Here is a 24,023-nt window from a genome sequence, read left to right on the forward strand (position 1 = left end):
CATCCATATCTCCCATGTTTCCATAGACGTAGGCCTTCCTTTGAAAAAAGCGATTGACGGCCCGTGCTCAAGGGCTCAGCGTGTCCTGCACAAGGCGCCTTCCTTTGGGTGCTGGATCAGATGTGGATGTTTGTCATATGATAAGAAATGTTACCCGTAGGTCCAAAGGTGATTCGGACGCGACGCGCAAAGACATCGCAACGTTCACCAAGATCCTGGACAGTCTTCTGGATGGCTATGACAACAGGCTGAGACCTGGCTTGGGTGGTGAGCATTGTTCCATTGATTCCGTATTGATGTTGAAAGTGGCATCAAATACATGTAGTATGTATGTATGTATGTATGTGGCCGCTGCTGACTTTTGCCACCTTGATGCTTTTTGATCAACTGCGCAATTGTTTGAAAGCAATCGTATTTTGCAGACCGAGTCACAGAAGTCAAGACTGATATCTACGTGACCAGCTTTGGCCCGGTGTCAGACACAGACATGGTACAGTGTGTTGTTCACTTTGGACCCACAAAGTTCAGTTGCTAGTTCACGTGCCGTGCGACTGTTTGCGTCCCCATCATGTTTCCCCCAAGCCTCATGAAGAGCACGCTGAAATGAAGTCGCTGGCGTCAATTCAAAAGATGCTTTGATTCATCATTGGTTCCTTCCTTTTGCAGAGTGGTCATGCAGCCATTTTCCCCCTGATGTTTTTATTCCATCTCTCTCTCACTCACGCACGCACGCACACCTCTTGATCCCTTAAAAGCTTTCTTGAGTTGCTGCAAACTCTCCTCTCCCCACCGGACGGTAGCGTGGCTGGTAAATGGCACGGATGACGACAATGCGGGCTCAAAATGCAGAAATGGGAAGATGGACTCATGTGAAATTCATTGTTCCTCCTCATCAAACTTGCAACACAGATAGATCATCATTTCACTCCATCTGTGTATCTACTTTCTGGCTCTGACACGCACCTTTTGCTCTCTGTAAGATCCTTGGTTCTTTTTTGCCATTCATTCGATTGCGGCTCTCTGCTTTTTCAGGAGTACACAGTGGATGTTTTCTTCCGTCAGAGTTGGAAAGATGAACGATTAAAGTTTCACGGGCCGATGAACATCCTTCCCCTCAACAACTTGATGGCCAGTAAGATCTGGACTCCCGATACCTTCTTTCACAACGGCAAGAAGTCGGTGGCCCATAACATGACGATGCCCAACAAACTGCTGAGGATTATGGAGGATGGAACGCTGCTCTATACCATGAGGTAACTAGCTTTGATTTCTCTCATCTGCGCATTCCGTGGCCGCACGGCCTGATCTCTTGTTCCCAGGCTGACGGTTCAAGCCGAGTGCCCCATGCACCTGGAAGACTTTCCCATGGACTCTCACTCGTGTCCTCTGAAGTTTGGCAGCTGTAAGTGTCAACCAAAACATGTCGAATATGAATTGTCAATTGGGCTCAAATGTTCCCAGACAGACATTATGATGTGCAGGGCGCGTCTGTCTGTCTGTCGGTCTGTCGGTCTGTCTGTCTGTCTGTCTGTCTGTCTGTCTGTCTGTCTGTCTGTCTGTCTGTCTCTGTCTGCCTGCCTGCCTGCCTGCCTGCCTGCCTGCCTGTCTGTCTGTCTGTCGGTTGGTCGGTCGGTCTGTCGGTCTGTCATGTATTTGAGATGATTGCAGGTAATCGGTCAATCCGTTTTTTCCCAGTTGAAATGTAATGAGGGATTTCCCTCCGCTTCTTCAGATGCCTACACAAAGTCTGAGGTGACTTACATTTGGACTCGAAATGCTTCCCAGTCAGTGGACGTGGCAGCTGACGGATCAAGACTCAACCAGTATGACTTAGTGGGACAAACGGTGGGAAAGGAGACCGTTCAATCCAGCACTGGTATATTTGATTTCTTTCCATGAGTCCGAAACGATACTTTGTATGTGGATTATTTCACATTTGTCCTCCAATTCTGGAACGACTCCTCAATACGTATGAACTAATGATGTCGTATCGGAGTCCCTTTTACGGAATATGTTGTTCTGAAAAGGAATGGAGTCGTAGTGATGTTTTTGAAGCGATTCTATTCTGTTTTGAACTCAGGTGAATACACGGTCATGACGGCACACTTCCACCTGAAGAGGAAAATTGGCTATTTTGTGATCCAGACCTATTTGCCCTGTATCATGACCGTCATCCTCTCCCAGGTCTCTTTTTGGCTTAATCGAGAGTCCGTTCCGGCCAGAACCGTATTTGGTGAGTACACATGGATTGGAATGCAACACTTGGACTGGAAATGCCACAGCAGCACCAAAAGCAGTGGTCCAAACTCTGGCTGGCTGGCTGGCTGGCTGGCTGGCTGGCTGGCTGGCTGGCTGGCTGGCTGGCTGGCTGGCCGGTCGGCCGGCTGCGTTTTCTTGCAGGTGTAACCACGGTGCTGACAATGACCACCTTAAGTATCAGCGCCCGCAATTCACTGCCCAAAGTGGCCTACGCCACAGCCATGGATTGGTTCATCGCCGTGTGCTATGCCTTTGTCTTCTCTGCGCTCATTGAATTTGCCACCGTCAACTACTTCACCAAGCGAGGCTGGGCCTGGGACGGAAAGACTCTGGTCGATGACAAGGTACGACACCGGACGCTGGAATACCTTCGATGTGATGCTTCGGACAAATTGGGACTATTTGTAAGAACCCGGGCCGCCCGATTGACAACTAATCCAACGGCCGCTTTTCCCCCGCAGAAAAAAGAATCGGGTGCGATGAAGAAGAACAATGCCGTGGCGAACTACGCTCCTAATATAAGTCAAGACTCAACGCTGGCGACCGTCTCCAAGTGCTCCTCCGTCAGCCATCCCGACAAGGTCTCCTCGGAGAAGAAAGGCGTACACAAGAAAACGTTCAACAGTGTCAGCAAGATTGACCGCATTTCCCGTATCATGTTCCCTGTGCTCTTTGGTACCTTTAACCTTGTTTACTGGGCCACCTACCTCAACAGAGAACCTGTTATTAACGACGGGGATCATTCCAAATAAGCACCGGGGACTTTTCGGGTGTGGTCCAGTCAAAAGCCGTTGGCGTACGAAATGCACGTATCATCCCTTGCATCCTAACCCTTTCGTTGATGACTTTTCCAACTTTAGGAATACGGCACCGTTGCAAAGCAGACAAATGTTGGATACTTACATTGTGAAATAAGTGTGACTTGCTTGATGTTAAATGAATGACACAATGAATTTTTTTGGGAAGCAAATTTCATTGGCTATTATTTCTTGCATTTGGACCAAGAGGGAAAGTGTTGAACCAATAGCGCAGATGGAAACAAATACAGTTCATTGCCGCCGCTTGTCTGCTTCATGGGTAGTGACGAGCGGCGGGCACCTTTGATCAAGGTAGCAAAGGCATGGCACGATTGTTCAAATGCACATTGCTGTATTGGTACACTGCTCCTAATCTAAGTAGTGAATGTTGTTATCACGGTAGGCAGGCAGCCACGCAGGCAGGCAGGCAGCCATGCAGGCAGGCAGCCACGCAGGCAGGCAGGCAGCCATGCAGGCAGCCATGCAGGCAGGCAGGCAGCCACGCAGGCAGGCAGCCACGCGGGCTGGCAGCCACGCAGGCAGGCAGCCACGCAGGCAGGCAGCCACGCAGGCAGCCACGCAGGCAGGCAGGCAGGATTTCAAATCCTCTATGCTAATTGCTGACATTCAAATCCAATCACACATCGGCTGGCTACCTCTTGGATTTGTAAAAGAGATCGTTGTTGATTTGTTTTTGCTGCTATTGAAAACTATATATATATATATACACTTGGTAGTACTAACAGACCATGTTTCCATGATCCAATCTTGATTGAGAATCCGGCAGCGACAGGGAAGCTGGAGCATCAGCCCCTAGCAACATCCTCATTCAATCTTCCCTCCCTCCCTCCCTCCCTCCCTCCCTCCCTCCCTCCCTCCCCCTTCTCCTCCTCCTCCTCCTCCTCCTCCTCCTCTCCCTCCTCCGCAAGGATCATGGATGTACCTTCCTCATCACGCTAAGGCAACATTTAGCCGAATCTTTGGAAGAGCCCATCAAGAGACAGCTCCAATTTTCCTCTTGGTCTCCTTGGAAACGAGTCGGCGTGGCAAATGAGGCTTTTGTTGGTCAGGGCTGTGCACGCAATGAGCCTGTGCGTGCTCTTTGCTGTGCTCGGATCGTGGTAAGTGTGCACCGACAACGTGCTAGGCTAGGCCCGCCGTGTGAACATTGATTGTCAAGGTTAGAAAATGCACAGCGCTGCATCTTGCTGTCTGCAATTACAGTGCAAGGACGAGAAGCGTGACAGAGTAAGTCCATGATTGGGACTCATTTGGTTGTTAAAGCCAAGGGTTGGGTTGGGTTGGGTTGGGTTGGGTTGGCTTGGGTTGGCTTGGGTTGGCTTGGGTTGGGTTGTTTCCCCCCCCCCCCCTTCTTTCTCCGTATTGCTGTGCATCATTACCGTTATGGTGCAAGTAAAATGTCATATGGTGGGAGTCTTCAGGATGACTCGAAAACAACCTAAGGGAAGCAGGCTCCTACATCATGACAATGCAAGATATTGAAGTTGCAGCGCTTTGAAATCAACACGTGGTATAGATTTGGATTGAGATCTTTTCATTTCTTGCAGCGTGGCCCTTCAGCCTGGCAAACAAGAGGAGGAGGATTATGAGGACGTAGCCATCAATAAGACCTGGGTCCTATCGCCAAAGGTCTATGAAAGCGATGTGACCATGATACTTAATAAACTTCTGCAAGGCTACGACAACAAACTACGACCTGACATTGGGGGCAAGTACAATTCAATTTGGATGAAGCGTTGAGAAGAGTAGAACTTTGAATATTAGCGGTTGTTGAGAAATGCATCAACACTTTATGGTATGATTGAAAGAGATGCGTAAGATTCTGTCTGTCTGTCTGTCTGTCTGTCTGTCTGTCTGTCTGTCTGTCTGTCTGTGCCCGTCTGCGCTCATTTCTTTAGTGAGGCCGACGGTGATCGAGACAGCCGTATACGTCAACAGCATTGGACCGGTCGACCCCATCAACATGGTGAGACGTTACTCAAACAGTCTGTCTGTCTGTCTGCGTGTCTGTCTGCGCGTCTGTCTGTCTGCGTGTCTGTCTGCGTGTCTGTCTGTCTGTCTGTCTGTCTGTCTGTCTGTCTGTCTGTCTGTCTGTCTGTCTGCGGTTGACTGCTCCGGCTTCATGGCTTTTCCAGGAATACACCATCGACATCTTTTTTGCTCAGACGTGGTATGACGGCAGACTCAAGTTCAACAGTTCAATGAAGCTCCTTATGCTCAACAGTAACATGGTAGGCAAAATCTGGATTCCCGACACATTCTTCAGAAATTCCAGGAAATCCGACGCCCACTGGATCACCACGCCAAACCGCCTGCTCAGGCTGTGGCGCAATGGCAGAGTGATGTACACGCTCAGGTAAGGAAAGACGCACAGAGAGAGCAAATGCTTGCAAAAACTCGATTTGTTGTCTGTGCTGCTTTGGTGTGTGTGTGTGTGTGTGTGTGTGTGTGTGTGTGTGTGTGTGTGTGTATGTGTGTGTGTGTGTGCGTGTGCGCCTTTGTATTTGTTCTACTGTAGGTGAGCACAATTTGATAGGGAAAACCACTGCTGAGACTTGCCTCTTCTCTGTCATAATTTTCTTTTTGTCAGGTTGACTATTAATGCGGAGTGTTACCTTAAGCTGCATAACTTTCCAATGGATGAGCACTCGTGTCCGCTGGAGTTTTCAAGCTGTAGGTGCTCCAGCGTCTCCCCCTCCCATCTCGACTCTTGAGCTTGCCTGGCCGCCCACCAGGGCTTCTGGCTGGGCTAGTTAGCGTACGGGCTAGGCCTGTCTCTTTGCCAGCCAAAAGATCCATTTGCTTCAAACTATCATTTGCCGCTCGAGCAAAGGAGAGAAGTTCTGACAGACGTGATGAATTATAGCCGTCTGATTCATGCTGTCTGTCTATCTGTCTGTCTGTCTGTCTGTCTGTCTGTCTGTCTGTCTGTCTGCGTGGCTGCCTGCGTGGCTGCCTGCGTGGCTGCCTGCGTGGCTGCCTGCCTGCCTGCCAGCCAGCCTGTCTGTCTGCGCGTCTGCGTCTGTCGCCCTTCATTTGTATCTTGTGCTTCAGCCTCTCGTGTCTTGGTCAAACGCAAAGACCATTCCGTGTTTGCTGTATTGCAGTTCAAGTCAAATGGAGCAAATGAGCAGAAAATCACTTTTCCCAAACGCGTTTGCAGAAGAACCCAAAACTAGTCTTGTTCACTTCACGCACAACACAGAAGGGTGGAGTTTGCTGGATTGAGTCTGAATTGGCCTCACTATTCATGTCATTATGCTCATTTGATCGAATTTGACCAGGATGAGCTTGTCAGTTGCCATGGTGAATGCTACGTTTTGACTCGCGTCACACGACTCGCACCGCTTCTGTCAGAGATTTGACTTCCTGTCGGATTCATTGTCTGTGTGTTCTACGGGGGCGGCCTGGCCTGGCCGGGCCGGGCTCTTCTATAGACGGTTACCCCCGGACGGAGATTTTATACCGGTGGCAAAGACGAGCGGTGGAGGTGGCTGACCAGCGATACTGGAGACTTTACCAGTTTGCATTTGTCGGAATGAGAAATACTTCTGATGTGGCGCACACCCAGTCGGGTAGGAAACCACTTGAGCTCTGCCTTTGCTTGCTTGCTTGCTTTCTTTCTTTCTTGCTTTCTTTCTTGCTTTCTTTCTTTCTTTCTTGCTTTCTTTCGCCTTTGATTTCACAATTGTGTATTCCTTAGCAGAAACACATGTTTCTACTTTGTGGTCAGGGGAATATGTCATCATGACCATCTTTTTTGACCTGAGTCGGAGAATGGGTTACTTCACCATCCAGACGTACATTCCGTGTAGCATGATAGTGGTCCTGTCCTGGGTCTCTTTCTGGATTAACAAGGATGCTGTCCCAGCTCGTACATCTTTAGGTTCGATAGCTTTTCTTCCCCCCCGCCCAAATATTGACGCAAAACATCAATGCTTTGCCACTGGCACCGGTGGTGCTCCTAATACGTGCATACAATGTGATCTGGCTTTCAGGAATCACCACGGTGCTTACCATGACCACCCTGAGCACCATCTCCAGAAAGTCCTTGCCCAAGGTGTCATACGTGACAGCCATGGACCTGTTTGTCTCCGTCTGCTTCATCTTCACCTTTGCCGCTCTGATGGAATATGGAACGCTGCATTACTTCACCAGCAACAGACAGACCAAAAAGTCCAAAGCCAAAAACAACGCACACGTAAGTGGGGAAGAAAAAGAAAAAGACAATGAAATCAGAAGAACGGTTCTATTCGTGCAACTTTTGTCGTCTCCCAAAAAACAGCAGAAGCCACCCAGTCTGGTCAATATCCGTCCCGGAGCGTCCTTGCTGCAAATGAACAACATCATGCACTATCACGACGACCAGGACGACTTTGCCTATGAATGTCTGGACGGAAAAGACTGCGCGACCTTCTTCTGCTGCTTTGATGACTGTCGCTCAGGTGCCTGGCGAGAAAACAGGATGCACGTGCGAGTGAGTAAGATCGATTCTTACTCACGAATCTTCTTCCCGACAGCTTTTGGCCTTTTTAATTTGGTTTATTGGATAGGCTATCTTTATCTATAAAAGCAGAAAGCGGGCTCAGAGTTTTGTCCGGCCAAGCATTTGACAGGGAATGGGATATTCTGACAGTCATCAAATGAGTCCTGTCCTACTATCAAACTGCTTCTTTTGATGATGAGGACGACGACAAAATGAATCATGTATGCTTGTCCCAGATTGGCTCCGCTTTCTTCTGGGTATAATGAAAACAAGAATCGCTCGCTCGTACGCACCGTGAAAGGCTGTTTGTTTTTCCTCTACATCAGAATATGGACTTTTTTGGGGGGGGGGGGATAGGACATTTGCATATGAATGGACCCTTAATCTCATCACAAATTTCATTCCATATGTATGTCCGTATGTATGTGTATATACAGCTGAAGCTCCATTCTACGCGACTTATGGACTCTGTTTTTTTCGTTTTGGTCACGAATATATATATAATATATATATATATATATATATATATATATATATATATATATATAATATATATATATATATATATATATATATAATATGTATACATACATACACACGCACACACACACGCACACACACACACAAAGTAATATTTTAAATGCACGATATAAAGACCGTACAAAGCCAAATGACTAGCTCGTAAACTTTTGCGCCAGTGATTGGAGGATTCCCAAATTGTGGAACCCAAAGACCGCATACAATCGAGCTTTAGCTGTACAGTGATCATCCCTCGTTTTTCGCGGGAAATGTTCCAGAAGCACTGGTGGAAAACGAAAACCTAAATAAAAATGATTCCGACACGTAAACAGCGTCATCTTGAAAATTCCACCACGTCGTGTTTCCTGTTGGCCACTAGGTGGCATGAGTCAATTGGAGAGTGGGTTTCCTTGGGTCCACCTTCAGAAATCCCACATTATGCACATGATGCTAGCTAGCCAGCGAGTCATAGTTGCGCATGAATCTTCTGTTGCATTGTGGTCCAGTACACTTTTTAAATGCGACATAAACCTTTCCCACACTCACAGTTCAGTGCGCCAGTACTTGTACCTCTACAGTAAATAAAAGAACAAAGACGTGATCTTGTCACGTATCCCGACTGTCCGCCCGACTGCCCGCCCGCCCGACTCCTTGTGATGCGGCCGCCTCCTGCGCTTAAACACTTGGCTCAGAGGCACGTCGTCTGGCGCAGGTGTCAACAATCATGCAGAATTTGGGGGAACGGACTGCTGCGGTGAGCGACATGAATACATGTATCATAGAAATACATCTGTCTGCTAGCCCCCATCCCTAGTGCCTTTCCACAGGCCAATGTTTTTTCTCAACCCATGTCAAATGATTCAAGCAAGCAAAAGATTCATTTTTAAAATTTATTGTTGTACATACAATAACATATGCACAGAACTATATGGAGAGTGCCGATCGTCCCGGAGCCTTTTCCTGTCCATGACTTGGGCCTGGAGGTGTCAAACGGTTGCAACAACAGATTGAAAATGGCTGTCGGCGAAAACTCCATCTGGATAATATTGCCTTGGAACGCCAGGCAGGCAAAGTGTCCAATTGCTTATTTCTTGTAGTCTTCCAGGTGAGCCAGGATCCATCCAGATGGCCCCAGGATGGCCACGGAGAACAAACCCAATCCAACCAGAGTTTCCTGGACGCCCAAACCAAAGTGACTGTCACAAATGATACTTGAAAGCAGACTGCGTTCATAAAACGTCACTTGTGACCTCGTCCGTCAAGGACAAGGACAGCCTGCGTACGGCTGCAAGCTAACACGGAATGTCAGGCGAATCGTGAACTTACCACAGCGCCTATCTTTTCCTTGGCAGGTCGAGTGTTGATATTTGCCCTGAGACAAACACTGTGTCCACGCAGTGCGGGTGCAGCACGGCAAGAGATGGTTCGCAGAAGGCCAGACATAGTTCTTTGTTTACTGTGATGACGGACGCGTCCTCCCTCTCGTTAGCAATGGAGCTTGTTGGCTGCGGTTTGCCTCTCGCTGCTGATGTCACTTCCCTTCTTTGCCGCACCGGAACTCCCGATTGTTCTATAGTGACGCCTACTGTCTGGGGGGACGATAGACGCCAACGGAAACCATAGCTCGATAGCGCAAGACACAAAGTGTCTTCCGCGCGCTGTGGCAACGTTGCTACGGAGCGGCCATCTTGGTGCAGAGTTCGTCCACCACCTTACAGTCAGTCAGTCAGTCAGTTAGTCAGTCTATAGAGCGCGGACTTGAAAATAACTTGAAAACAACCGATTTTCACGCTACTTGTTTTGCTGTCAGAGATGTAGTTAGTTATCTTACTGTGTACTTGGGAAGAATTAAAACTATTGAACTGGCTAGAAAACGTACAGTATATTATTAAATGGCAATAGCTCTACACAAACAGACAGAACCAGTCTTTACAGCTTTCAAATAATATCTAAAGTCAACAACTTTTTTGTTGTTACAGTTGAGTTACAGCAGTTCAAATTCAAGACTCTGACACATCATAAATAAAAGTAGCAAAGCAGCAACCGGCATTTAATAGAATCAAATCAGGCGAAACACGAAAATGAGGGGGGGGGGGGGGGGGGGGAATAATAATAATCCAGATGTCAGGAAAGAAGACATTTACACCAAAAGAAGGCCTCAATCGGACGAAAGGCCAATATAGTATACGCATTTGTTATTGTATCTTCTAGTTTGGTACCTTGAACACGTTTTGGGCATTTGCGTCAAGCTTTGTGACTAATGCCTGATTTGCAAGAAAATTCCACGTGAGCTGTAATCGTCTCAAGCGGAACCCTGCTGCCCGTGTTCTGAACAAATTGCCGAGCGTCACTTGGCAACGAGGGAACATTGGCATGTAATAATCCTCATCCTTGTACGCGCACCTCCTCTCGTTGCGATACAACTCGCAGATTTGAGCAACATTCTGGAATTTGGGGACCTCTTCGTCATTGTATTTTCTTTTTTTCTCTTCTTACCTTACTTTGTGAGTGACATTTCCTAGAATGGGAATTGACTCTGGGCTCAATGCCTCAAATGACCTACCTTATGGAGGAAAAAGTTCTTTTTCCCAGCTGGAGCACAACATAGTGGCTGCATACCTCATAACTGCAGGTACAAACAGTTGAGTATTGACTGTAGGACTTTTGTCATGTATATTCTTCATACTCTTGGTCATGTTTTGTGTTTGATGAAATGATCTTCAGTCATTGGTTTTTCCAAACTTGTGTTTTCTGCTTTACGTCACGCAACACAAGGGTAAATCGTAGCGCTGTCATAATGGTAGAGTGAATTGAATACGTATATGCTTCAATGTAACCGAATGAAATGAAATGCAATGTATCTTTTCGTCATTCCTCTTTCCAGGCGTCATCAGTCTGTTGAGCAACATTGTCGTCCTTCTAATGTTTGTGAAGTTTAAAGAGCTCCGCACTGCTACCAACTTTATTATCATAAACCTGGCATTTACGGACATTGGAGTAGCAGGCATTGGGTACCCCATGTCAGCTGCCTCTGATATCCATGGAAGCTGGAAATTTGGCCACACTGGTTGTCAGGTGGGTGGCGCACGCGCGCGCACACACGCGCACACACGCACGCACACACACACACACGTCCATACATATTGTAGATGCTGACGTGACTCCTGTGACTCCTTCCGTCTGTTAAAAAAGAAAAAAACAACTGTGTCCGCTTAACCGTTAACTCATTTCTCAAAACCAAGCGAGCACTATTGAAAAAGTTATCCGTGATTATTGTATTACTGTACCAGTCGTCGGCCTTCATTGTCTTGAGTGGCATGAGATTTTTGTTTTTCTTTTCCTCTCTCTTTGTTCCGTTCGGGCACCTAATAGTCATCCATCTAGCTGGGGCAAGCCTATTCTCTCCGCTTCATTATACTGTAAGGCAGTGCTTGTCAATAATTGTCTGCGTCTGTTTGTCTGCAAAAAGCCAATGTCGCCTACAATTACACTTGATCCTAGTACAAAAACAAGCATGGAGGTCATAGCCTGCCTGATCCAATTGTGTTTGTTTTCAGATTTATGCAGCTCTCAACATTTTCTTTGGCATGGCTAGCATCGGCCTGTTGACCGTGGTGGCCATCGACCGATACCTCACCATTTGCAGGCCGGACATAGGTACCGACCGCTATTGTGGCCGGCCGAGAAGTAGACGCGATCGATCGATCGATCGATCGATCAAGCAATCATCTCTTCTTGCCCACGCCTTTGTGTCTTCAGGGCAGAAAATGACGGTGCGTTCGTACAATCTCCTTATCCTGGCGGCGTGGCTTAATGCTTTGTTCTGGTCCATCATGCCTGTCGTGGGCTGGGCTGGCTATGCCCCAGATCCAACTGGAGCTACATGCACCATTAATTGGCGGCACAATGACGCGTGAGTTGTTTGCATGATTATTTCCTCCCGGCCGTACAACCCCCCTCTTTCCCTTTTTGCTCCACAGATCCTTCATTTCTTACACCATGACGGTGATTGCTGTCAACTTTGTGCTCCCTCTGTCCGTCATGTTGTACTGCTATTACAACGTGTCTGCCACAGTCAGCAGATACAAAGCGAGCGACCGCCTAGACAATATGAATGTCGATTGGTCGGATCAGATGGATGTAACGAAGGTGCAAAGACAAAGATTGCTCTTCTTGCTGTGTGTAATCCAAGAAAGTTTTCATCACGCGCGCGTCATTTGTGTCACGTTGCAGATGTCTATCGTGATGATCGTGATGTTCCTTGTGGCCTGGTCTCCGTACTCCGTGGTGTGTCTTTGGGCATCTTTTGGTGAGCCCAGAACAATTCCCGCACCCATGGCGATCATCGCGCCTCTCTTTGCCAAGTCCTCCACCTTTTACAATCCCTGCATTTATGTCATTGCTAACAAAAAGTAAGTTTTCCCTCCGTGATGTGCCTTTTTTCCAACAATGGGGGTGAGTTAACTTGAGCTTGCTTCCTTCCTTCCTTCCTTCCTTCCTTCCTTCCTTCCTTCCTTCCTTCCTTCCTTCCTTCCTTCCTTCCTTCCTTCCTTCCTTCCTTCCTTCCTTCCTTCCTCCCTCCCTCCCTCCCTCCCTCCCTCCCTCCCTTCACACAGGTTCCGAAGAGCCATCGTTGGCATGATCCGCTGTCAAACCAGACAAAGAATCACCATCAATACTCAGGTTCCTATGGCAAGTTCTCAACAACATCTGGCTCAGTGAGATGGCTGCTTCAGGACTGCTTCACAACGTAGTAGAGCCGAAATCCAGTTTAGGGCATGAATAGCGAAATGTATCAGCGGCACAGGATGAGTCACTATCGGTGGTTACTACTGTTGAAATTAGAGAGCGGGTGTAAACTTGGGACAGACCAGACCAGACCAGACCAGACCAGACCAGTCAAGCAAGTGTGACAATCTCATGATTATTTTGGATGGCACTTGCACTCCAGAGAAACATGGACCCATGTCATTTGTCATTTTCATCACTCTCTGGACATGAATACAGATAGAGACAAATACAAAGAACCTGTGAATTCAAAATCATGCTGCATAAATGATGATCTGAAATCATCTGGATTTTTGGGGGGAATTTTCAAAAGCTGTTGACTTCTCTGAAATGTGTCACTGAGTTAGTCAACATTGCTGTAGAGCCACGCTGTAATCTCCTCCTCATTGGTCTGGATCCACCGAATGTTGTTTTTGACCGTCTCCAGTGCCTGCTGCCTCGGCATCTCCCCAGCACCAGCGTTGGGATTCAGACGGAAGAAATGCTCCATCTGCAAGAGCGACACACGCACGCACGCACGCACACACACGCGCACACACACGTGCACACACGCACGCGCGCACACACACACGCACACACACACACTGTCAGGAGAAACGCTCTCCCTGGTTCTGTTCCATGAACTGGCTCATGGAGCAAATTTGAAGTTTCATTTGTTTGACGGGAAAAAAAAGTCAAAGCTTTCTAGTCTCAAGCAATGTAGCTGCATTTGTTGCTGTTGCAAACATTCCTAACCTTCCACAGTTGTAGCTCTGTGTTGTAATCGGCGGAGAGGCGATTCAAAAGGCGGCCGAGGTTCCTATCGTTGATGGTGTATCTGGAAAAGAAAATGGATCATCGACAGAATACAGGTCACGCGCTCAGCGGTCTGATAACGAGTACGGCGCGTGACGAGTGTCACGCGGCCGTGCCGCAGGTGGCCATCTTCTCCTCCCACCCTCCCTCCCTCCCTCGGCCCGTGCCATCACCTGCTCCCGCTTGTTACCTGCTGCATTCCAACCCTGCCTGATGCCTGTGTCTTTGTTCTTTTTCCTAGCCACCTTCTCTTCTCTTCCCTTCCCTTCAAGCTGCTCCATCCGTTTGCGGCGCTAATGAGGGCTATTGGGCGCTGTGCAATGAAATGTCACCTGATCACCTGATCACCTGATCACCTGATCCTTGGCTTCTTGTGTCCGACAGCATATTCAGAGGAAAAGGAGCACAAATGCAAATGAGCATCTAGTATGGCTTTTTCTGGAACAGTGAAGGCATTCTGGTGAGTCTTTTATCACTTGTCAACACTGACTTGTCCACTTTTAATCTTTATGAGCAATGTGCATTGGTGGTGTGAAGGGTTACTGTTTAACACTTTTTCTTATCTAGCCAAGGTTTACTGCATCCCGCTCGTCGGATGACGGACATTATTTTGCTGCCAAATGTTGAGGTCATGGAGAGATAAATAGAAGGCCTTTGTCATTGCACACAGCCAATCAAAAAAACATGTCAGACGCTCAAACGTAAGCTTGTGTCCCAAATGGCAACAATAAGTTGGCTCGGGCTTTTGATCCGTGCCGATACTGACCTGTTAACCAGGTATTGCCAGTTGAGGGTGGCCCAGTCCCAGGCCATGCTCTGACCCACTGGGTTGTAGGACACGTATGTCACCAGAGTAAACAGATCCTGGCTCCTCACCACATTCTGGTCTTTGGAGGCTTCCAGGAGCCTGTTTGTCAAAAAGAATGGCCTTGCTTTGCTTTGCTTTGCTTTGCTTTGCTTTGCATTTGTTGCGGACGATACTATTTCCCTTACCTCCAAAGAAGCGTTATATCCTGAACCGACGCCAGCCCATACAGCAACTTGTCCTTCTCCTGAGCCAAGGAGGTGTTTTGATAGCGCTCAAACATGACGTTCCACTTTGCCTCGTTGCCAGAATTCTTCATGCCGTAACGATAGACGAGCAACCTCAGGTTCACGGCGACGCTGCTGGAAAATCGAATCCCCTTTTTAGTTGCGACAAACTCACCAGATTGACCACAATGTTGCGACCGCAGCTGAGACAGTCAAATGTCAACACATACGAAATGAAAAGAATGACTGACAAACCTGAGACTTCCATCGATCCATCGCTCAAAAATGGCGGATGCGTTGTTGAGCGTCTCCTGATCTCCCATTTGACAAGCAATGCTGAGCACAGTCTCCCGCAGTAACCTGACACAAATAGCAAGCCCACATCAACGAGGCCGCAGGATCATCGACAGTCTCACGCACGCACGCACGCACGCACGCACGCACGCACGCTTGGCGCGTCAAAAGCAAACAAAGGCACAAAAACACTGAGCTTGCCAAACCTCTCTGCCTGTGTTCCCTCATCTTTCCATCCAAGACGAGATGAGATGTTTTTGACATGATGACGGAACAGTTTCTGTGGGGACAAACATGAGCGTCAGTCAGTCAGGATGGGAACAGTAAACGTGTGACACCCGCTCTACAGTACGTAACCCGGGTTTGATTTGTCCATGCCGCCCGTACGTTAGGAAAAAGCCCCGCGTGCCGTTATTGTCACCCGTGACTTTCGGGTCTTCCCATCCATTTGTTGTCGATTGCAATTATTACAAAGGCTCACTCGCCACTTCAATCGAGCTTTGCCTCTTCTCGGCCAAACGAGATCAAAACGACCTACCTGAAACTTTGGATAGAGAGCAGGATTGTCCGCCAGCATGTCCCGAACGTAGGCGATGGAGGCGGCCACCCGTTCCCATACGATGTAGTCCCTCTCATTTGGGAGATACATGGTAAGATTGAAGGCGTGGCCATAATCCATCAAGTCCGCCCTGCACAATCAGTTCAAATCAACATTCGGCTCTGTACGCCCTTGAAATATCATCAAGGTGTCACGTATTTTGTCTCCTACTTGACCTTGCTAGCGCAAACGCATCGTCAATGTAGCTCGTGCGATCAGCTGCGTCAAACTCCTGTTTGAGAAAGAAGAAAAGTTGGCGCAAACGCCACAAGTCGTCACAAACAGCCCGAGCCGAGCCCGAGCCGAGCCCGAGCCGAGCCCGAGCCGAGCCCGAGCCGAGCTCGAGCCAGTCCGAGCGTACCAAGTGGTTGCTTTGAAGTTGACGGCTAATCTCGTTCCACATCCGATCTTCATGGTTGACTCGGTAGAATCCGATATGATCGTTGTTGATCTTCAACAGGCCGTCCACCGAAGGCGAGTAGTCCTTTAGAACGAGCTCTGAAAGACATCGGCCAAAACAAAGGTTTGGGTGAATTGAAACGTTGCTGTAGGAATGAGGGAAAGACAGCAAGCTACCTGCGCTACTCCTTTGGAACATGGCCGTCACGTTCTTATTGCTCTTCACAGAGTGCCACTTGATGGGTATAGTCCATTTGTATCTGTGGGGGAAAAAAATAGGCACCAAATGAGGTACGCGGTATTGCCTCTAGCTTCCCCATTCAGAATAAGAGACTTGACGTCCAGGCCCTCTGGGAATGAGCATGTTTGACATCGTTGTGATTTGACATCCTCTTTCTCTCCTTGGTCCAAGTTGACCATTGTTATGTGTGTTTTTCTTACCCAAGGGGCGAAGGAGGTTGGCTCGCGTTGGCGTTAGGGTCCAGGAGGAAACGTTTTTGGCTCAATTTGGCCACCTCTGCCACCTGTGTCAGGTCCAGCACTGGATAACCCATCTGCTTGGTCCACGTGTCCATGACCTCTCCGACCGGCAAGCCGCTCACCTATCGGGAGGAACAGGTCCTTTGCTTAACCGCGGGATGGGATTGGAGTGACCGAGACGGACTCGACGCACATCTGCCAAAGATGCCCAAAAGTTGCTGGTTTTTGCATTCTTGAAGTAGTAATCTTTTAAATATTTCTGCAAAGACACACAAGGCTTCAGTCAGATTCAACATTGACATATGACAATTTGACAAAGGTCCGAGCCGAACCTGACAGCCAGCCCTGAACTTCTCTTTCCCCATCCAGTCCTCCAGCATGCGGAGAATCGATGCTCCCTAGGGAAAAGAAAGAAAGAAAGCGAGAAAGGAAGAAAAGCGGCGGATGGCTCCATCGTCAATGTGATGCAACGCTTTTCCTTGCTCAGACCTTGCTGTATGAGATGGCGTCAAAGACAGAGGTGATTTCTGCGGGGGACGCCACGTCGACAATAATCGGGTGGGAGGACAGGAGGGCGTCGTTCACCATGACGGGAAGCACGTCGCTGATGATCATAATGTCCCGCTGCGTAGGAGACAGCACTCATAAAAGTGGCCTTTTTCGTTTTGGTTTTGGCTGCCCGGTTACCATGCCCCAGCTAGGCTCTGCTTCCTCCACGCCGATGTACTCAAAAAAACTGGCAAAGCCTTCGTTGAGCCACAGGTCATCCCACCAATCCATCGTCACAATATTTCCAAACCACTGCAATCAGACATTTCTCCATCATCATCATCCATCATCATCATCATCATCATCGGTTTAAAGTCCGTTTTCCAGGCGCCGCTGGGTTGGACTGGGTTCTCCAAACTCATGTTCTTTATTAGACGTTAGCAAGCAAGCAAGCTAGCAAGCACAAATTTGCACAACTTTATTCTATTTAAAAAAAAAACCGCCCCTCCTTAGCCCTGGCGCAGTCGTCCTTCTCTTAACTGACTGCTCAGTCCATAAAGTTTTACCGACTAGTTACTATCTGCTTATCTGAGAAAGCAATATTCCAAGCTGCGATAACAATAGAGTCTGTCATTGTCTCGAACAAATCCTTGATGATAAGAAGAGTCACAACAACAGCAAAAGATGCCAATCATTTGTGGAGAACTCTGTTAAATGGAGCAGCGTGCCTTTGGTCTCTCTCGCTTTGAGACCAAGCACGGCTTACCTGATGAACCAGCTCGTGGGCAATCACGCTGGCGACTCTCTGCTTATTGTAGGAGGACGATTGGTTGGCATCGTACAGCAAGTTGGTCTCCCTGTAGGTGATGAGGCCCCAGTTTTCCATTGCCCCGGTGCCAAAGTCAGGGATGGCTATCTTGTCTACAAAACACAAGCGCGCGTTCCCACATCGCTACTGCACGGCAGGCGCAGGCACGACCGACCGACCGACCGACCATCAAATCTTACCCAATTTGGCGATGGAGTAGGTCATATTGAAGTAGTCCTCAAAGTAATCAAAAATGATTTTGGTGGTGTCCGCTGCGTACGTTGCAGTGGACACTTGACCGGGCTGCGTGTAGATTCTCAACTAGGAAGGCAAAGAAAATGCATTCTGGATGGAGTCCAATCAGTCGAGTGTAAAGCGACAACGCTAAATCAACTCACTGGAATTCCTCGGGCAGATCTTCTTTCCACATGAGCAAATTGGTGCACAGCAAAACATACTAAATAGGTGCTCATTGGAATGGACTTCTGGAATGAGCTCTTCATTTTATTGCCCGGCAGAGGTTCAGGGGCGCTCTGAGCAGAAATGGATCATCATAAGCGGCAAGATTCATTCCAAGCTTCTGCCGTTGCAGCGTCCAAAGAGAAGAAGGCATGAAATGGGTCGAACGTCGGAATCAGGCCTCTTTCAAATGGACTCGCTTGGCCGTCTGGCTCCAGCGCTGCCGACCGGCCAACGCAAACGCTGCGCGCGCGCATTGCTTCACGTGCTCGCTGATGGCACACGCTTGATGCTTTTTGGGAACGCGCAAAAGAAATAGTTGGCACATTTTGTCGGGCGAACTTGAGCGCCTACCTCCAGCGGCATGTTGGACAGAGCGCCGTACGCTGCGTCGTGAATGATGGAGATTTTATAGGTGGCCTTTTTGTTGGGTTCGTCAAAGCAGGGAAACGATTTGCGGGCATCCGTTGGCTCGTGGTCGGTGGCGGCAATCTTTCTAACGGAATACATGCAGGGAAACGGTCAAGCCGGCTTATGCACTTGTAGCAGGGAAACGATTTCCGGGCATCCGTTGGCTCGTGGTCGGTCGGTGGCGGCAATCTTTCTAACGGAATACATGCAGGGAAACGGTCGAGCCGGCTTATGCACTTGTAGCAGGGAAACGATTTGCGGGCATCCGTTGGCTCGTGGTCGGTGGCGCCAATCTTTCTAACGGAATACATGCAGGGAAACGGTCGAGCCGGCTTATGCACTTGTAGCAGGGAAACGATTTGCGGGCATCCGTTGGCTCGTGGTCGGTGGCGCCAATCTTTCTAATGCAGGGAAACGGTCGAGCCGGCTTACGCACTTGTATGCATTTTTCCGCCATTTCCAAGACTTTGTGCCTGCCACGATGCTTCAAAACGTACCTGCTGACTCCTGCCTCATCTGTGTACAGGACTCTGTAAAATCCCACCAGAGAGCCGTTGAGCCAGCCTTGGAAATCCAAAGTGAGCACGTAGACTTCCCCCGGGCCGGTGACGGGCAGCTCCCGGCTGGCCTCCACCACCACGTACTCCTGCGGCTTATATTGGAAGCAACGCTTCACGGGCACATCCTTGTGTCCTCCCTGGCCGTCCAGCAGCTTCAGCCTGGGCTGCTCGCTGACAAACGTCTCTCTGATGTGGAGCCACAGGTGGCGGGTGGGCCTGTCCACTTGCACTCGGATATCCACCGTGCCCGTGTAAGTATCGCGGAGCAGGTCCGGTTCCAGCAGCAGGTTGTAATGGAGCGGTTTGACAAAGTCGGGCAGACGGAAATTCTTCCAATCGCCGCTGCTGTCGGCGGAAGGCAGGCAGGGCCCCCCGCCGGGTTGCGGCGGCGAGGTGGGCTCCGCCGTAGGGGCCGCAGTAGACTGCGTGCCGGTGGTGTCGGAGCGAGAGAGGCCCACGCCGAGACCCAGCGCCAAAGAGCAGACGGCGACCGTGCTACAAATGATGACCACGTGCTTGCCGCGGATACAGTAACGGCGCTTCTCCTGCTCCAAGTCCATGGCGCCGCTAGACATCCCGCTGTCAAATGTTCAAGTTGTAGATCTCGGGCTGGCCTCGAAGGAGCGGCTGGCGAGAGGCGAGTGAGGGAGGGGAAAGAATCCCAGCGTGCCGTGCCGTGCCTGCCAAGACACTGTGGTCGTGGCGCTCGCCTCCTCTAGTAAATCCAGCAATCTGCCAAAGCTGAAGTTCATGTGTGGAGAAAGAATGTTGACTCCTTCAACCTGAACTCTATTGCTCTTTTATTGCACTTGTGACATGCTTCACATAATCATCAACAGAAGGAAGACATTCCAAATCAGAGTGCTGACAGCGCTGTGCCGTGCCGTGCCGTGCCGTGCCGTGCCGTGCTACTGCAATCGCATTTGGTCGTCCTTTTGACAGATGCTCACAAAAGTCAAAGCACTGATCAATCTGCAGCGCCCCCCCTCGTCTGTGGCAAAAAGAGGCAAACTTTATTGACATACAAGTTACAACATGGCTGCCAAGTCAGACTGATGTGTGGTGGCGCTTGGACCGTGATTCGGGGCGGAAGCGCAGAACCCAGCGGCCGATTTGGACAGCGTTCGTTCCCCTGCTTCTGCTTGCTTGCTTGCTTGAAGGCTGGACATCCTGAGACCCGAGCGACTATTTGTTTCGGCACAAAGAGTGTCTGTCCATCCGGTGTGCGCACACCTCCTCATCCTCACTTCGGGGTCGGGCGGATGCCAGCTGATTTCAAAGTCCAAGTCTGCTTTATTGTCCATTTCTTCACATGTCAAGACATACAAAGAGGTGGAAATTGCGATTCCTACTACGATTCGCCATTTGCAGTGTGTTTTTTTTCTTCTGTCTGCAGGATCAACTAGACTGAAAGCAATTGTCATACTTTTGGCTTTGGCATGGAACATAGTAAATGTTGAATTGTCAGGTCCGATCGACGTGGGTTTGTTTTTTGGGTCCTTTTCTTGAAGATTGCTTTGCGCCCTTTGCGGTAAACGGGAACCGATTGGGACACAATGACGGCAAATGTCTGCGTGTGGTTCTTTGGAGTAGCTGCTCGGGGGAACGGCTTGTCTTTCAGCCTGGGCCGGAGAGACGCACTTTGATTCGCTTTGAACTTTGGGCCGTCCGATGCCCGCTTGGGCTCGGGCTCGGGCGGAGTCTTCCGGGACTTCTTCCTCGGGGGTCGGGAGAGTTGCGCGGCTCCCACCACCTTCAGCTCAACCGGAGCTTCCGAGATTCCCGCCACGTTGCGAGCTCGGCAGCGATACTCGCCGGCATCCTTGAGGGCCAAGTCGTCCAAGCTGATGATTGACCAGCGCACGCCGGCTCGAGGGGATCCCTGCATGGCTAGAACAGCAAAGCCGGCTCAGAGTGGGCTGCTTTTTTGAGCAAAGGGATGGAAATTAGAGCAACATGGTAGGGAGGAAATGCAATTGCGCTCGCTTTGGCTGGGTTGTAAAAATGAAAGTGGGTGGGCAAATACTACATCTTACAACTTTTCAAATTGCTGGGCATTGCTCGGATGTCCTCTGCGACGTCCCGTCGACAGCAACCTGAGAGGGAAACGGCACGGCTTTAGACTGGCGGCTTCGACGAGACCGTTTGGAAGCCTTACCGGCTTGGAAGTTGGAAGTTTTGAGCCACGTCAAAGTCGGCGTGGGGTAGCCGGTAGCGTCGCAGCGGAGAATCACGTGGCTTCCCAGCAGCGATACCACTCGAGCGGCTGCGGGCCGGACGGAGGGTCTGCTACAGCGGGGCAGCTGGGCTTTGGACAGCGGGATCCCGGACGGAGCGCCCAGAGATGCGCTGCACGTGAGCAGCTGGTCCATGAGAACCACGGGGCTCCCCGGGGACATTGACAATGACACCATCAGGGAGATCTGGCAGTCGCACAACCACGGATTGTCATGAAGACCTGGGGTTAGCAGCCAGCAAAATGGACGACGATTAGCTGACGGCTAAGTTGAAACAAAACCCCACGTTAAGGTTCTCTTTCTACCCAAAATCCGTCTCGGCACCGATTTCCCTCGTTGGCCCAGAAGCGGGAACCAAAGGTCCAACATTTGGGCCGATAACGTCGTCAGCCTGCAAAGAGGAGCAAAGCGGATGGAGCTAAGAGTAAAAGCGGTTTGCCGAGGGAGCGGCGTCTGCTCCCACCTGTTACTGGATAGGTCCAGGTAGGTGATATTGGGAAGAAAGACGGCAGCGTGAGACGGAAGGCTGGCTATTCGGTTATTGTGAAGACCCAGAGTCTGAAGGCCAGGCATGTCCCTCAGGCCCTCCCAAGGGAAGGCGCTGAGGAGATTGCCATCCAGACGCAGCTCCCTCAGGGCTCTCAGGTTAACAAAGCTGCTGGGGTGGATGCTGCTGATGGAGTTGTAGGTGAGCCACAAGAAGAGCAGCTCTGACAGGTTGAAGAAAGCCGCTCTGGGCACCCTGCTAATCAAGGTCTTTTCCAGACGAAGTTTCACCGTGTCAGCGGGGATATCCGGAGGTACGGCTGAGATTCCCGAGTCGCTGCATTGCACCGACCTGACGTACAAAAACAAAGCCGTTACATTGGGACGTAAGCAGACGCGGCGTGGCGTGGCGTGGCGTGGCGTGACGTGACGTGGCGTGCCGTGCCGTGCCGTGCCGTGCCGTGCCGTGCCGTGCCGTGCCGTGCCGTGGCCTGGCGTCCCTCTCTGCGTAATACATAGCCTCCTGCTAAATATTAGCAACCTCCATCTCTGTTCCTTTTTAAAGCTCGGGTCCCATCCAACCATCGTCTGAAGCGTTTTTCTTCACGAGGCACACACCCACAAAAGGCTAGATATAGCTAAGGAGCAAAAAAGTGCCACTCAACCTGAGGTCTGCTTTTTCTCTGGTCCCATAAACGCAGGCACATAAAAGTGGGCAGGAGTCGAGCGCCGACAAACGATATAGCAGGACGTGAAGGAAAAGCAGCAAATACATCTTTCATTCAAGAAATATGGTCCTTCCACAGGCCCTTTGTATCTCCATATTGTCTTTCCTGTCCAGTCTGAGTTTGCCATCTACACTTTGGAGTGAAACTGAATCCCAGATTAGCTGGGATTACACTTCTGTAATCCTACGGTGGCAAGCCTTTAAAGCCTGAAGGACAACAAATAATAAACAGCAGACCCACATCAACAATTGATGACCAGACCGAGGCAATTAGTCAACTCTATCAATGGAGCGCTTTGGGCTTCGTAAACAATGTGGCATCTTTTGGGGGGAGTGCTAAAGACAAAGATGTAACAAATTGCACGTGTATTTTAAAGTATTCAACGTCAACGTAGTATATCAGCTATCGTCGAGTATCTAGCTAAGGAGATAAAGTTATGAACATGTACTGAAAATGTTTGTTTGTTTGTTTGTTTGTTTGTTTGTTTGTTTGTTTGTTTGTTTGTTTGTTTGTTTGTTTGTTTGTTTGTTTGTTTGTTATTTTACCGTGCGCAGTGCGCACCGTGACGGTGTGTTCAATTGATAGTAGGAATTTCGAGCTCTTCAGCGCTCACTTTAATGCCAGAGTTGCGTGCTCCCTGCTCGTCTCGGCCTTATGAATGTGCAACAAAGCATATGACTACGGTCATATTCGCAGTTAGCATCGATTCTATATCTGGCTTCTAACATTCGTCAACCTTGCTGAGTTGGAGATCCGATTTCAAGAAGAGGCTTGATTCCAATTCGTATTGACAAGTGCGAATCCCGACATTTTTGGCGTCATTTGAATGCATCGGAAGTTGGAGCACAGCACAGCACAGCACAACACAACATGCGCCTAGCGGGTTCCAAAAGTGCAGCAGGGGACCGATCGTGTTTTTGATCCCTCCATGTCACAGCCAACGTCCCCAGTGGCATTGTGCACCCATGATTTTCATCATCGACGTGACTTGACCGAGTCCTCGCTCGACGCAAGACAGACGGCAGCACAGCAGCAGCCGAACCGGGTAAAGCCTGTTTGCTAACAAGCTAGCCTTGGCTGTTTACTCGCTCGCTCGCTCGCCTCATCGTGCTTTACATTTATTCCAGTTGAAATGTATTCACTTTAACTGTCACCTCCACTCTAAACTGTGATCGAGAATTCATTTCAAATGGAGAGAGAACGTTAACAATGGCTGCATTTTTGTAGAAAGAATTATTTTGACAAGGCTGCCCTCTTCGTGTTGCCATAGATTGTTTCAAACAAGCCCTTGTCTTGTATTTGTATTTGTATTTGTCTTGTCTTGTCTTGTCTTGTCTTGTCTTGTCTTGTCTTGTCTTGTCTTGTCTTTGTCTTGTT

The 24,023-nt window shown here is 49.3% G+C and overlaps 6 protein-coding genes across 15 annotated transcripts in view; 3 read left to right on the forward strand and 3 right to left on the reverse strand.

The window, feature by feature from the left end:
- The window catches only part of gabra2a (gamma-aminobutyric acid type A receptor subunit alpha2a), a 3,762-nt gene extending 533 nt beyond the window's left edge, over window positions 1-3,229 (forward strand). The window contains exons 2-9 of the mRNA XM_049741064.2: window positions 161-267; window positions 423-490; window positions 1,033-1,253; window positions 1,320-1,402; window positions 1,733-1,876; window positions 2,081-2,233; window positions 2,401-2,603; window positions 2,721-3,229. Of these exons, the coding sequence (XP_049597021.1) occupies window positions 161-267; window positions 423-490; window positions 1,033-1,253; window positions 1,320-1,402; window positions 1,733-1,876; window positions 2,081-2,233; window positions 2,401-2,603; window positions 2,721-3,011 (1,270 nt within the window). The 3' untranslated portion in view covers window positions 3,012-3,229. The remainder of the gene's footprint in view (window positions 1-160; window positions 268-422; window positions 491-1,032; window positions 1,254-1,319; window positions 1,403-1,732; window positions 1,877-2,080; window positions 2,234-2,400; window positions 2,604-2,720) is intronic.
- Window positions 3,230-3,942: 713 nt separating this feature from the next.
- Window positions 3,943-8,411, forward strand: gabrg1 (gamma-aminobutyric acid type A receptor subunit gamma1). Of its 3 annotated transcripts, none has more exons than XM_049741089.1 (9): window positions 3,944-4,177; window positions 4,625-4,789; window positions 4,980-5,043; window positions 5,213-5,433; window positions 5,668-5,750; window positions 6,515-6,652; window positions 6,811-6,963; window positions 7,076-7,278; window positions 7,366-8,411. In XM_049741089.1, exons 1-9 carry the CDS (start codon window positions 4,107-4,109, stop codon window positions 7,645-7,647), a joined length of 1,380 nt encoding a protein of 459 aa, XP_049597046.1. In that variant the 5' UTR covers window positions 3,944-4,106; the 3' UTR covers window positions 7,648-8,411. The 3 variants fall into 3 exon arrangements, with proteins under 3 accessions (XP_049597044.1, XP_049597046.1, XP_049597045.1); XM_049741088.2 differs by having other exon boundaries at window positions 3,946-4,177; window positions 7,363-8,411; XM_049741087.2 differs by having other exon boundaries at window positions 3,943-4,177; window positions 7,076-8,411.
- A 131-nt stretch (window positions 8,412-8,542) lies between these two features.
- On the forward strand, window positions 8,543-20,669 carry rrh (retinal pigment epithelium-derived rhodopsin homolog). Of its 6 annotated transcripts, none has more exons than XM_049741103.2 (8): window positions 10,186-10,723; window positions 10,967-11,157; window positions 11,640-11,739; window positions 11,842-11,995; window positions 12,063-12,231; window positions 12,316-12,391; window positions 14,050-14,125; window positions 16,435-20,669. In XM_049741103.2, exons 1-7 carry the CDS (start codon window positions 10,606-10,608, stop codon window positions 14,082-14,084), a joined length of 843 nt encoding a protein of 280 aa, XP_049597060.1. In that variant the 5' UTR covers window positions 10,186-10,605; the 3' UTR covers window positions 14,085-14,125; window positions 16,435-20,669. The 6 variants fall into 6 exon arrangements, with proteins under 6 accessions (XP_049597059.1, XP_049597060.1, XP_049597061.1 ...); XM_049741104.2 differs by having other exon boundaries at window positions 19,162-20,669; XM_049741102.1 differs by lacking the exons at window positions 10,186-10,723; window positions 14,050-14,125; window positions 16,435-20,669 and adding exons at window positions 8,543-8,836; window positions 12,699-13,124 and having other exon boundaries at window positions 12,316-12,494.
- Window positions 8,959-9,623, reverse strand: LOC125981205 (cytochrome c oxidase subunit 8A, mitochondrial). The gene is made up of 2 exons (XM_049741110.2): window positions 9,409-9,623; window positions 8,959-9,256 (listed from the first exon to the last, which is right to left on the reverse strand). The coding sequence occupies exons 1-2, from the start codon at window positions 9,523-9,525 to the stop codon at window positions 9,167-9,169; spliced, it is 207 nt and encodes a 68-aa protein (XP_049597067.1). The 5' UTR covers window positions 9,526-9,623; the 3' UTR covers window positions 8,959-9,166.
- Window positions 12,987-19,770, reverse strand: enpep (glutamyl aminopeptidase). The gene is made up of 20 exons (XM_049741080.2): window positions 19,133-19,770; window positions 18,579-18,720; window positions 18,164-18,298; window positions 17,966-18,086; window positions 17,724-17,878; window positions 17,156-17,269; window positions 16,958-17,092; window positions 16,801-16,866; window positions 16,662-16,727; window positions 16,430-16,590; window positions 16,166-16,248; window positions 15,951-16,087; window positions 15,766-15,821; window positions 15,530-15,680; window positions 15,198-15,271; window positions 14,953-15,057; window positions 14,659-14,832; window positions 14,432-14,572; window positions 13,606-13,687; window positions 12,987-13,360 (listed from the first exon to the last, which is right to left on the reverse strand). The coding sequence occupies exons 1-20, from the start codon at window positions 19,768-19,770 to the stop codon at window positions 13,214-13,216; spliced, it is 2,883 nt and encodes a 960-aa protein (XP_049597037.1). The 3' UTR covers window positions 12,987-13,213.
- On the reverse strand, window positions 19,979-23,204 carry lrit3b (leucine-rich repeat, immunoglobulin-like and transmembrane domains 3b). Of its 3 annotated transcripts, none has more exons than XM_068652963.1 (5): window positions 22,584-23,204; window positions 21,738-22,270; window positions 21,354-21,653; window positions 21,232-21,291; window positions 19,979-21,085 (listed from the first exon to the last, which is right to left on the reverse strand). In XM_068652963.1, exons 1-5 carry the CDS (start codon window positions 22,691-22,693, stop codon window positions 20,616-20,618), a joined length of 1,473 nt encoding a protein of 490 aa, XP_068509064.1. In that variant the 5' UTR covers window positions 22,694-23,204; the 3' UTR covers window positions 19,979-20,615. The 3 variants fall into 3 exon arrangements, with proteins under 3 accessions (XP_068509064.1, XP_068509063.1, XP_068509062.1); XM_068652962.1 differs by having other exon boundaries at window positions 21,738-21,823; window positions 21,896-22,758; XM_068652961.1 differs by having other exon boundaries at window positions 21,738-22,759.
- Between the last annotated feature and the right edge of the window lie 819 nt (window positions 23,205-24,023).

This window comes from Syngnathus scovelli, chromosome 14, assembly GCF_024217435.2.
Source record: "Syngnathus scovelli strain Florida chromosome 14, RoL_Ssco_1.2, whole genome shotgun sequence".
NCBI classification, from domain to species: Eukaryota; Metazoa; Chordata; class Actinopteri; order Syngnathiformes; family Syngnathidae; genus Syngnathus; species Syngnathus scovelli.